Source organism: Hydra vulgaris, chromosome 06 (genome assembly GCF_038396675.1).
Source record: "Hydra vulgaris chromosome 06, alternate assembly HydraT2T_AEP".
In the NCBI taxonomy this organism is placed as follows: domain Eukaryota; kingdom Metazoa; phylum Cnidaria; class Hydrozoa; order Anthoathecata; family Hydridae; genus Hydra; species Hydra vulgaris.
Genome location: NC_088925.1, coordinates 4,785,929 through 4,800,000, shown reverse-complemented (window position 1 = coordinate 4,800,000; position 14,072 = coordinate 4,785,929). Strand labels below are relative to the sequence as shown.

At 29.4% G+C, this 14,072-nt stretch overlaps 1 protein-coding gene across 1 annotated transcript in view; it reads left to right on the top strand.

Moving 5' to 3' along the window:
• LOC100205079 (alsin) overlaps nt 1-14,072 on the top strand; it is a 97,372-nt gene that overhangs the window by 49,432 nt on the left and 33,868 nt on the right. The window contains exons 9-11 of the mRNA XM_065799037.1: nt 3,685-3,874; nt 8,584-8,649; nt 11,872-11,929. Of these exons, the coding sequence (XP_065655109.1) occupies nt 3,685-3,874; nt 8,584-8,649; nt 11,872-11,929 (314 nt within the window). The remainder of the gene's footprint in view (nt 1-3,684; nt 3,875-8,583; nt 8,650-11,871; nt 11,930-14,072) is intronic.

Sequence of the window (14,072 nt, the reverse complement as noted above, 5' to 3'; positions counted from 1 at the left end):
AGAAAGAGAAGCAACATTACAACAATGTGACAATGGTTGGAGGTTGACTGCAAGAGCAGGTCCAACTATGTTTACAATGCGTTTTTGCACCTTGCCTAAAAGAGAAAGGGCACCATTGGCCCCAGATAAGGCAGCAGTATTCCATACAAGGCCGGATTTGAGATTTATAGAGATAGAGAATAGAATCCGAAGTAAGAAAGTGACGAGCTCGATAAAGAGATGCAACCTTAGCAGATGGTAATTTGCAACTGATTTGATTTATGGTTTCCAAGAAAGATTGGAAGTAAGAGTTAATCCTAGAAGATGAAGAGTAGGTGACTCATCGAGTACATCAATGTTCATAAATATAGGAAGATCTAAATTATTGCGATAACGATTGGCTGAAAAAAATTGAGTTTTATCTGAATTAAAGTTCACCAGCCACTGTGAGCCCCATGCTGTAGCAGAAGTGAGATCCTTTTCAAGCTCAAATATCCCCTCCAAGCAATCAGAGGGTGTTGGTTTCTTATCATGACAAGAATAAATGGTAGTATCATCAGCAAACAATGCCACCTTAGATGTGAGAATATCTGAAAGATCCTTAATGTAAATTAAAAAGAGTATAGGTCCAAGGATAGAACCTTGAGGAACCCCCTGAAGTTACAGATTAAGAAGAAGAGTGCTGTCCATCGAGGACAACTTTTATACTATGATTGGAAAAGAAGGATTCAATAATCTTTAAGATGTTCCCGGATACACCATAAGAAGAAAGCTTATGGAGAAGACCGCATGCCAAACTTTATCAAAAGCTTTTGAAATGTTGAGAGCGATGGCCTTAACCTCTCCACCTTTATCTAATGCAAGATAGAACCTATCAGTTATTACTGTTAGCAAATCAGCTGTAGATTGAGAAGATCGAAATCCATATTGATGGTCAGAAAGTAAGTAATTAGATTCAAGATGAGAAATTAAGTGTTTGTTAATTAAAGATTCAAAAACCTTGCTTGTAATAGGAAGAAGACTAATGGGACAGTAGTTAGATGAATCAGATTGCTCTCCAGAATTTTTGAAGATAGGGATAACAGATGCCACTTTCCAGCAGGCTGGAAAACAAGACTGATAAGCACTTGTTGAATAGTTTTGAGAGTATAGACGACAGCTCCGGAGAACACTTCTGCAAGACTATAACAGGTATGTTGTCCGGGCCACAAGCTGTAGAAGAGTCTAGGCAGGAAATCACTTTAGATACAGAAGCTGGAGTGATACGAATGTCAAGCAATGGATCAACCTGTTTGTTGGCAATATCAGGTAGAATGCAACTAGTGGAATCAAGAGATGATATTGATGAAAAGTTTTCAGCAAACAATTCAGCTTTGTGTTTAGGTGAGGTGACAAAGTCTGAACCATACAAGAGAGGTGGAATTAAAGATTTTCCCTTATTATTGATGTTATTAAAGATTCTCCAGAAGTCACGAGAGCCTAATTTTTTAGATGAGATACAAGATTTCATGACCTGAAAATAGCAGGTTTTGGCGTTAGACAAAACTTTTTTATAATTGTTTCTAGCAGTAATAAACAGACGTCTGTTTTCTGGAGAATTGTTATGCTGATAAATATGGAAGTAATGGGTTCGATTGGCAATCGTAGCAGCACAGTGTGAGCAAAATCATGGAGGAGAGCGAGGCTTGACCTGGAATCATTGAGAGGGAACCAAAAGATTCCATGCCAGCCTGAATCCACGAAGTTATGTAAGAAGCATATTTGTCGACAGGAAGACAAAAGATTTCTACCCAAGGGCCATCACGAAGAAAATCACGGAAAGAATCCCAGTCAGCTTTACTGTAGTTGTAAGAGGTTCGGTAATAGGGGGATTCAGGTGATGAAGAATAATGAGATATTAGTTTTAAAGAGATCAATTTGTGATCAGAAGCACCTAAGGTTGAATGTGGAGAAACTGAGCACTGACTAGGATCAGAAACAAGACATAAGTCGAGTAGAGAAGGTAAATAATTTGGGTTGTCAGGAAAGCGAGTTGGAAAATTGGCTATTTGAGTTAGGGATTGAGAAAGGCAAAAGCTGTGGGCTTTAATGCCTGCCGAATTACTGACACTAGAGCCAAGCCATTTAGAGTGGTGAGCATTAAAGTCACCAACAACAACTATATTAGCTGATGGATAAAGAGAGAGGGTTTGGTCAATATGATCAGAAATAACAAGTGAAGTGGTGCTAAACGAAAGCACATGAAAGAATAGTCTGTGGATTCAAATTTAGTTTCATGACAAATGAGTGAATCCTCACGAATGTAAATGCCCAGGCCAAGCATGTGTTTGTTGGAGTCTTTGCGAATTAAAGGACGATAACCATCAACACTAAGATCACAAGATGAGACAGCTGAACTCAAATTAGTCTCACAAAGAGCAAGTAGGTCTTGTGAACTATGCAAGAGATAAGACTCATTAGAAGAAAAGTTACTTCGAAGACCACGAATATTAGTGAATGATAGGTTTAAAAACTTGGTGATGATGATGGTTTTTTGTGTTTTATAGTTTTTGTGACTTTATTCATTTTTAAATTAGATTGAAGAACTTGACTCAAAGCATAAATAGTACTCAGAACACCGTTTAATAGCCCAAGCAATTGCCTCATTACTACTAATAAACCCTAAGCCATAACAAAGGGCTCCAAATGTGGCCTCCGCAATGCACACCAAAAGTACAAACAGGGACACCATCCATGCGCAACATGGCACTGTTAATACTTTGATATTTTTCAGCTGTTGATGGAATCAGCCTCACTGAGAGCTACCACAGATTTCAGGAAACCTGACTACCAGCCGGCCTCAGAACCATAAAACTGAGTTTTAGAGCTGTACCCTCATTAGGAGATAATAGATCGAGTTGCCTAGTCATAAAAACAGAGACACAAGCAAAATCCATGCATTGAGTCAAGAAGATCCAGCATTCAGCATCCTAAACTGGAAGCAATGTATTAAAAATACATCTTCGCCAGCCTAATAGATGAAGAAGGGGTGCAAGGCTGGTCAACAGATAGAATCTGTTTACCCCTTAAGTCTTTGCCTAGGAGGCCTTCTACAAGATAATAGCCGGGTGCATTTAACATCTGCCCAAGATGAGTTTTTTTATCGAGACACCATCTAGCCTTTACTCAACCAAGAGCCTCAAGGCAGGGGGTGTTTTAAGTTGGAGTTGGCACCTCCTAGCTCTTGCCTAAAATGGCGTATCCTACAAGGCAGCAGGACATGAAGCAGATTGTACTGGGTTACATGTTACCAGTAGCTGGATAACCTGATCTGACTTTTATATATATTTAATTTATTTTATATACATGTAATTTATAAGTCTGACTTATAAATTATATTTATAAGTCAGACTTATAAATTATATGTATATACATATGCTTATATACTTGTTTAAATAACATGTCTGACATCACACTAAAATAGCCTGTTGCCACAAAGGATTGCTGCTACACCGACTGAGGATTTGGGCTGGGGCAGCAATCATTTCTTATGTGATATACGCACAAATATATATACGCAGTATGTATTTACATTTGGAAGACCAAAATGATTCGAATTTTTTTTTCTCTTTTAGTATTCTTTCTTTTTATGATTTTCTATATAATATATGACTAGATTTATGAACAAATGTGTTGATTATAAATGAGTAAACTAATTTGTTACAGAGTCTTGGGGACAAATCACAAAACTTGTTGGTGGGGAAGCATTGCTTCATATTGTTGACTCCTTCGTCGATTTGTTGAATGCAACCTCTACTGAACTCTCACAGCTCACCGAAGTTATTAGATGGAGCTTGCCCACTAAAGAACTTTTTTCTTATTTATTTTCTGACAGTTTTCGAGCAGTCTATGACAGGTAATTTTCTGAATGTTTTAAATGTTTGACAATATTTAAAATGTTATTGACTTTTCTACGTATTCTTATTTTTAATACTTTCTTTTTTAATCTTTATTAAAAGTAAAACTGATTTTTAAAAATTTCTTTTAAAGAGTACTTAAATTAAAAGATTAGATTGGAATTTAAATTTTAAATTTTTATTTGGAATTTTAAGTTGTAACAAGCAACCCTCAGAATTAGGAAAAGTCAGTTTGTCAATAATTTGTCGATCTCAATCTTTTAGAGGTCTGCATCAGGTCGGCAAAAATTATTTGATATAAAGGTCTTACCCTAAAACATAGAAACGAGGTCAGCAATTTTTTGCCAACCTCAAACACTTTCAGGTCAGGATTGCCAAATGCTGACCTTAATTCTGGGGGTTGAATGAGTGTATGCAAATATAATTAGACACTTGATTTTTTAATATTTTGTTAATAAGAAATAAACATATAAAACTTAATTATATTCATTATGCTCAAATATTAGTTATATATGCTCTATATTTTTTAATTACATATGCTCCATATTGTCTGCCAACATGGATGGAAAGAATGGATGTTCTGTGAATTTTATGTTGCCATGGATGATTAGTTGAGAGTTTTTTCTTAAGCTTATCTGCACAGTAGACCTCTGTAATGACAGCTGTATTGGTAAAAAGCAATTTCCAATGTGCAATACCAGGTAGGGCCCACCACACTGAAAGCATTATCTTCTTTGGGTGAATTTCAGATTTTGAAGTCTGTGTTAGCTTTTCAATTCAATGAAACTATTGGTGTTTTTTGGTGTGATTAACATAAAAAATATGATACTTCCCAACATGTGAAATAACATTGTTAACCAAACTATACAGAGTTTGCTTTTAGATATAAAGTACATAAACTTTAAAATTTTGCTGATTTAAAATCAAGTCATCAATCAAATGCCTAGGTTCAAAATATAACTAAGCTGATTCAAATGACAAGAAATAATTGTAACATCCAAGGTTGCTTGTTAAGCAATTCTCATTATGTTGTGGGTTGTGTTTAATTAGCTCCTTTAAACGACTATGATCTAACAGAAGGTGTTTGGGCTCATCTTCCAATACATAGTTATTTTCATTAAAACATATTAACCAATTTTATGCTGTGAGATGTGACACAAGCCTTAGCTACTCGCCACTAAGATTTTAAATGGTATTCTTGCAGAATGGTATTCATGTAGCAGGCAATGTCTTGTATTTAAAAGCATGAAATAAAAATTTGTGTATCTATATATTTATATATATTCTAAAATATTTTTGTATAGGGTTTCCAAAAACCGCATATATAAAAAACCGCAAATTCGGTTTTAATAAAAAAAAAACTGCGGTTAACTGTGGTTTTCGGTTTTTCTTGTTAAATAATAAAGCTTATGTAAGTTTATCTTGCATTGTTTAATAAAAAAGTTATTTAAACAAAGAGTTCTAACATTATGTTTATATTTCGAAATAAAAATTATAATGGCTTATTTTTATTGTAACAAAGCTGTAAAACTGTAGATTTTCACGATTTATCAGATAACCGTGATCTGATTTTTTTGCAGAAACTAGTGCAGCTCGAAAAAATGCTTTCGACATCTGTTGACGTGGGCTTTATAGAGAGAATTGTATTGTAAATTTTTTTAAGATTTTCTGTTCTTTTGTTCTTTTGCCCGTATTTCGATACAACAATAACTCTTGCTTAAGTCATTTGAATTGATTACTAGATTTGGGCAAGTGTGTGATGCTATCTTCATTGAAAAGAACGTATATTTCATCCTTAAGAGAAACAGGTGAACTTTCCGATTTTATACATGGTGCTTCAGTTAGTAATGGCTCTTCATCATTAGATGTAAACTGCATAACATTTCTATTAATTCTTTCATCGACGTGCTTTTTTAAATTTAAGTGCAATAAAGATGCGATTTCTGTATTCATGCAATAAAATTTTGTAAGCATGAATTCAAGAACGGTATCTGCTGTCAATAACTTTGCATCTTCTCTGCTAAGGAATTCCTCTGCTAGTTTTACTGGCTCTAATGCAGCGTGTAATGAAGCTAATGACTCAAAATCTAGCTTAATTATGTTAAGAGCATTTAATTCAGTAAATATCTGGAATAAACGTTTCTTAGTTTTTAACAAAGGCGCAGTCATTGAAAAAAGTGAGTTCTAACGGTAACGAACATTCAGATGCAGTTTGATTTCTTTACCGAATTCCTCAGTAATTTTCATCTGAAAAATTTGATTACGAACTGATAAAATTTATATGAATTTCACTACTTTTTGTGCATTTATCAAAATTTCAGGATTCAAAACTAAAATCATCATTGTAAATTTTATGTTCATACTCTTCGGAATCACTGTCCGATTCCTTGGGAATTGGTATGTTTGTGTCTTTATTTTTCTTGTATAATGTGTCGCATACGCCAAGATAAACTGCATGATTAAAGCAAAACTGATCAATAATGTCCGTTAATTGCATGAGCTTCTTGTTGATTGCTGCACCATCTTGAGTAGAGCCTACTACATTTCTTTCCATACAAACACCAAATAAATTCAAATGATACTTAATATTTTGTATTAAACTTTCAGCTGGACTGGAACCATAAATCCTATGATCCTAATGAATTTTTTTGATAGTTTCTTGTTTCATCACTTCCTTTATATCAGAAAAATCTTGATTGATTAAATTTATTACTGTTGTTGAACCTTTAGGAAGATAATTTCCACTTTGTTAAATCAATGTACTAATAAATTTGTTGTTAGTTTTTATTGAAACACTGTCTATAGCTAGATCAGCTACAATTTCTTTTCAACAGCCCGATGGTGGTTTTGAGTTATGGTTTCCGGTGGTGGATTTGAGCAGCTGCTTGTTCTTTTCATTCATTTATTTAACCTTTAAAAATTACAAATTTAATTATAATTTTACAAATCAGGTTAAGTGTCATATAGTTAAAAGCTAGTCAAAGTAGTGACACCTAAATAATATAAACAAAAAATAAAATCAACAACAACAATATTATTAAATAATACAAAACATAAATTAACACAGTTAAAAAAAATTAAAAAATTAAAAAAACAATGAAATTATAAAATACACCTAATAATCTTACAGTTAAAATAATATGTGTTAATAATATGTAATAACACAATATATAATAATGATGAAAGAGTTTACATAACAATAACAGTAATACAATAGAAAATATTAATAAAAATAACAAAGACAATTATAATAATAACAATTAAAATCAAGCAATAATATTATGGCTGTTATAAAACTTCATCATCAGATACAAAAAAGACGTAACAAACAAAAACACAACACAAAAAAAGCAACAAAAAGTATAAAGTGTTTATAACGAATGAACAATATTGAAATGAAAGAGAGTGAAGTGAAATGTGAGAAAGAGAGGAAGAAAAAAAAGTTAAAAGCATATTCTCCATTTGAAGGACTATTAATAGTAGTTCCATAATGCAAAATATGATTCCACAAAGTAGTTGTGGATCTATCGGAGCATATTACAACAGAACTGTGTCTGTTACAGATGCCTTCAACATTTCTTGAATTTGGAATTGGAACGCCGGGCAGCAAATTTCCAAACTGATGACATGATTTCTTGAATTTGAAATTGGAACGCCGGGCAGCAAATTTCCAAACTGATGACATGATTTATCTGGAAGATAAATATATTTTCAAAATATAAATAATTGATAGAAACATTGTTGTGAATTATTTTTATTACATATATGTAATAAAAATAATTCATGATAATGTTTCTGTTAATTATTTATATATTGACGTATAGGTATACCTATACATCAATATTTTGTTGAACCAAACTACACACTAAAAATATCTGTATGTTTTTTTAAGAAACAAAAATCGTTATATAAAGAATAGGTCATCCTATTTGAGTATTCAAATACTTAATATTAAAATATATTTGCGTGTTTCATTTGATATTCAAATTTTTTTTTTAGAATAGTTAAATAATTTTGAAAATGAAAAGACATGTTAAGCTTTCCAGCAAAATACAATCTAAATAATAAAGTAAAAATTTTGTTACTTACAAATTTGATTTTTTATACCTTTCTATAATAAATAAACATTCAAATGATATTATACAAAAAAAACCGCCAAAAACGTTTTTGAAAATCGACGGTTTTCATTTATATCAGTTTTGCCAAAAAACTGTGGTTTTCAGTTATCGGTTAAAACCGATTGGAAACCCTATTTTATATATAAATATAATCTTCAAATTAATATTTACTTACTATACACTTAAAAAATTGCAAAACTATTTTTTCATTTCTTCAAAATAAATAAACAAGGGGAGTGGGTTCAAATAGGCTTTGGAATTCACAAAAAAAGAAAAAATTAATAAATATTCCATTCACCCTCCCCCCCCCTCCCCCAACACACACATACACACATATTTTATATATATATATATATATATATATATATTTAGAAAGTACACATGCATATGCATAGTATGTAAATACAGATGTAATATATTAAATAACAAGAAAAAGTTAAAAAATTATCTAGCTATATTTGCACACACTCATTTTATATTGTTTATTGTAATACATTTTACAATATTTATTGTTATATATTATTATATATTATATTTATTATATATATTATTACATATTTTCAATTTTTAACAAAGTTTGAAAAATTTAGGTATTCCATTTGCTATTCTGATGCACTTGCAGTTGGACTTTTACATGTATGCAATAAAGCTGCAAGGTAATATGTATGTTTATTTTATATATATATATATATATATATATATATATATATATATATATATATATATATATATACACCTATAGTAAAGGCGATAAATATACCATTTGTGGTAAATAAACAGCTGTTAGCTTGTTTACAGTAAACTGACAAAGGTTAAGATTAAGTAAACTGATTAAGGTTAGATTATTAAAAAAAGCATTAGTTTAATTAAGGAAACTAATTAAATTTAATAATTTTTTAAAAAACCACAAAAATGCAAATTAAAAGACTAGAATGTTTTTAAAAACATTCTGAATGTTTTTAAAATTATTCTGAATGTTTTTATTTTATTCTTTTAAAAATAAAAACATGAATTTTTATTTTTTTACTGTATAACATGCGCAGAGTGATGCTACATCGGCTATCTTATAGCCTGCTGCTACAAAGGAGTGTTGCTACATCAGCTATCTTATAGCCTGCTGCTACAAGGAAGTGCCCCTACATCGACTGAGGGTTTGGTTAGGGCAGGCAAACTATCAAATAAAAAAAAAAAAAGAGTTTTTCTTGTCTTTTAAAATAATTTAAAAAAAAAAACAACCAAAAAAGAAACCTGGTAATGGTAAAATTAAAAACGACCATGCAAGAGTGTATATATATATATATATATATATATATATATATATATATATATATATATATATATATATATATATATATATATTTATATATATAAATATATATATATATATATATATATATATATATATGTATATATATATATATATATATATATATATATATATATGTATATATATATATATATATATATATATATATATATATATATATATATATATATATATATATATATATATATATATATAACCATTAATATAATTTAACCAATACAATGAAAAATGTATGTCAAGCAAAATAAGAACTTCAAAAAAAGATTTTATTTATGAAAAGATTTGTAACAAAATATTACAAAATATATTTAGCACTTGAGGCCTTTCAATGTGTCGTCAGTAGTGTTAGTTTAAGTGGTTTTATGCACACACAAAAAAAAATTTATTTGCCATTTATATATATATATATATATATATATATATATATCTCCTTAAATTCGGATTTAGCTGCACATAAAATTGATGATGTCATAATAAAATAACTGAATTGGAGGTGGCATTATTTATGTATAGAGTAAATGCATGTTAGAGTAAATGTTGAATTAATTGATTAATTGTTTTTCAGAAAATGATTTTGATATATTTTTTTTTACATATATTTATTAAGAAACATTGGCTTTACAAGAATATGTAAATTTTATTTTACAATTTTGTTTAGTTTTTAAGTTACAAGTATTTAGACTTAACAAAAAAAAGTTCTATTATACAACGAATGACTTTTTAAGTTTTATCCATACGATTTTTTAATTAGCCATGTAATTTTTTAATTAGCCATACAACTAAAGTTAAACAATAGAAACAGAGTAGTTAAATAGATTAAATGTAAATAAAAGTGTATGCAAAGCACACTCAGACCTGACATGTTGAATTTTTGCATGTAAACCATTGATTATTTTAACTTGTTGCATTTTTATTCTAACCTTTTGGATTGCCTCTTCAAGAAAACAATTTCTTTTTTTCTTGAATAGCTGTTCGAAGTAGATCAATTTTTTCTTTCGGGTTTATCACAATTACTGATTGAAACTGATTGATTGTGATCTGATTGATTTAGAAACTGATTGGCCGGTTTGTGTGGATAAGTTGCTATTACTGGTGGTTTGGTAGTTTGGCATAGGCAAATTAGATTGGTATAGACAAGTTATAACTGGTGAAACTTGTGAACATATAGAACAGAAGGCTGAACAACTGTGAGCATGTTATACAGACTTTAAAAGTTAAAATATCTCTGCAGCTTGCAATTCGAATTTGTCAATTTTGTTTATTTCTAGCAGAAATAAGTTCATGTTGTAAAATCCAATTTTAATTTTATGTTGTTTTGATTTTTAATTTTTTAATTTTATATTTATTTATAATCCAATTTGAAAATCAATAGTTTGAATATGTGTGAAACGTTTACCGGAATTAGCATTTTTAGATAAATTGCTGCATAGTGAGTTAGTGTTGGTGGTGTTGTTAGGACAGGCAGTCTGTCAAATAATAAAAAAGTAATTTTTTTTTAAAGTTTTCAAACTTTTTCCTGTCATTAAAACAATTTAAAAAAAACAACCTAAAACTGACCCGACAATGGAAAATTATATATGTATATACATACTTATACATATATATTTACACATAAATATATATACACTTAAAATATAAAGCATAAAACTACAGATGTGTAAAAAATTAAATTTTTTTCTATTTAATCTTTTGACCTGTTTTTGCACAGATTGTCATCAAACATAAAATATATGTATATATTCATGTACAACAACATATGACTTTGAAGCATATAAATACACATACTTATTATATATATATATATATATATATATATATATATATATATATATATATATATATATATATATATATATAAATGTGTGTGTATATATATATATGTGTGTGTGTGTGTATATATATATATATATATATATATATATATATATATATATATATATATATATATATATATATATATATATATATATATATCTGTACCTCAGAAGACAAAGGTTGGTTGTCCAGTTTTTTGAGACCTTTTTAGTTTTTTCATAGAAAGACAACAATGTGAAACAAAGTTAGATCAATATAAAAAGTCTGGTGTCCCCACAATGTTCAAAGGAAAAATGTCAGTTGTCCAGAAACAACTGTTTACCTTTTGGGTGTATTCAGTATTTAATTAAATTAAATTCAAGACAAATTAAATAAAGCATGAAAAATATTACATAAATTTAAACTTCAGGAATAAGCCAATAAAGACCAATTATTTTACTATTTCCTCTCTCCTGAGCAATTTCTAAAATGTGACAACCGACCTTTGACTTCTGAGGTACAGATATATATATATATATTTTATATATATATATTTTATATATATATATTTTATAAATATATATTATATATATATATATATATATATATATATATATATATATATATATATATATATATATATATATAAAGTAATTTTTATCATTATTCTTATCTTTATTGTTGTTATTTTTATCTGATTTACAATAGTATGAATATTGCTTAACAGTAAAAATAATTTGAATTTGTTTTGGTTTAGCTCAATTATATCCAAAAATAAATCTATTGCAAAAGATTTAGAAAAAAATTTAGCATTGGTAGGTTACTTTTATTGGTTTCTTTTTATTTTTAAAGGAATTCTTAGGTTATATATATACAACCCAAGGAATTATAAAAAAATGAGATCGGCAATAATTTGCCAACCTCAATCTTTTTGAGGTCGGCAAAAATTATTCGATACAAAGGTCTGATCATAAAACATAGAAACAATGCCTACACATTGTGCAATATTTTGATTAGAAAAACCCAAACCAAAAAGTATAAATTTCTTTTTCCTACACTTTTTGCCGTTTTGATGATTAAAATTAAAAAAAAACTTAACTTAAAAAAAATATTTTGTACAAAATTTTTTTTTGTCTTTATTGACAAATTATTTTAAACTGAGAGCAAGCCCTAAGAAATTTTGATTGAAAAGAAATGTTTAGTTTTTTATATAATTATTTTTCATAGAACAGTCATAAATGCTTATAAAGACATGGGTGGTATTGCACTTTTTATTGCACAAATTTCTATTGCTTTAAAGTATTGTAAAAGAGGTTGTTGACATTATAAATTAAAAAACTTTTTAAATAATATAGTTCTATAATGTTTGTACGATTGTATGAGACTTAAATCATGAGTAAAATGAGAAAGAATTTTAGTAGCCGGCACAAGAGATGTTAGCTCTTTAGAGCAGTGGCCATTATAGTATTTATAGAAAATTGAAAGGGATGCAGTATTACGATGTGACAATGGTTGAAGGTAGGCTGCAAGAGCATGTTTACAATGAGATTTTGCGCCTTGTCTAAAAAGGAAAGAGCATTATTCAAAGATCAGCTCCAGATATGTGTACAGTATTCCTCATCGAATACATTACCGTTCAAAAATATAGAAAGACTAAGATTGTTGGGATAGCAATTAGCTGATTGAGTTTTATCTGAGCTAAAGCTTACCAGTCACTTAGAGCCTCATGCTGTAGCAGATCCTTTTCAAGCTTAAATACCCACTCCAAGCAATCAGAGAGTGTTGGCTTCTTATCAAGACACGAATAAATATTAATATCATCAGAAAACAATGCCACCATAGATGTGAGAGTTTCTGGGAGATTGTTAATGTAAATTAAAAAATATTGGACCATGAATAGAACCTTGAGGAACCCCTGAAGTTACAGAAAATGAAGAAGAGTGCTGTCCATTGAGGACAACTTTTATACAATGATTGGTAAGGAAAAATTCAATAATCTTAAAGATGTTACCTGATACACCATAAGAAAAAAACTTATGGAAAAGACTAGCATGCCAAGATTTAGAAGAATCTAAGCAGGAAATCACTTTAGATACAAAGCTTAAGTGACATGAATGCCAAGCAATGGATTAGGGAATGCAAATTTTGATGGAAAAAAAATTGGAATTCGGAATTTGAAATTAAATTTTTTCAGAATTCGGTCGAATTCCGAAAATGTTTTAAGTTTTTATATGTCTCTAAAAATAACTTATTTGAGATAATTCATTGTTATTTATTGCATAAAAAATACTTTCTTTAAAAGTAAAAATAAAACATAAAATTAAGCCAAATTCAATTAGTACAGAAACATTCTAATATGGTATAACATTTGATAATAAAAAATATAGGATTGTTGTTTTATTTGCCTAAAATATGCCTTGAGGAAGCAGAGATCACTTTAAGCTGCGTCTCCGAGTCTCGTTCGAACTTTTGTACTAAAGTTACAAGCAATTGAGAAGGCTTGCTCTGACTCCACGCTCGATGGCGGAATCAAAATCAAATGTGAGTAGACGGACTCTAATACTTTGACACGAATGCCGTTCTTTTCAAAGAATTTAATTTCACATTTAACTTTTTAAATTTAGCTCTATCTCACTGGGAGAAGTGCAAAGATAATGTTTTTAATCAACAAAATTTCAGCAACTAGAATAACGATATCAGATGCAATGTCAATCAATGCTTTTCTAACACAGCTTTTTAGCTTGTTAAACCTTTTAAGCATTTCGACTGAGCTATTCCATCTAGTTCTAGTATCTATAATAAATTTTAATTGTTTTCCAAATTCTTGTTTCAAGTATACTTGAAGAATATCATTTGATGTTTTCGAAAAATGAAATTTCTTTACAATCAAGCGAACTTTTTTGATGAGAAAACTAAATCCAAATTCTTCAGTCTCAACAAACTCAGCTTCCTTAATGA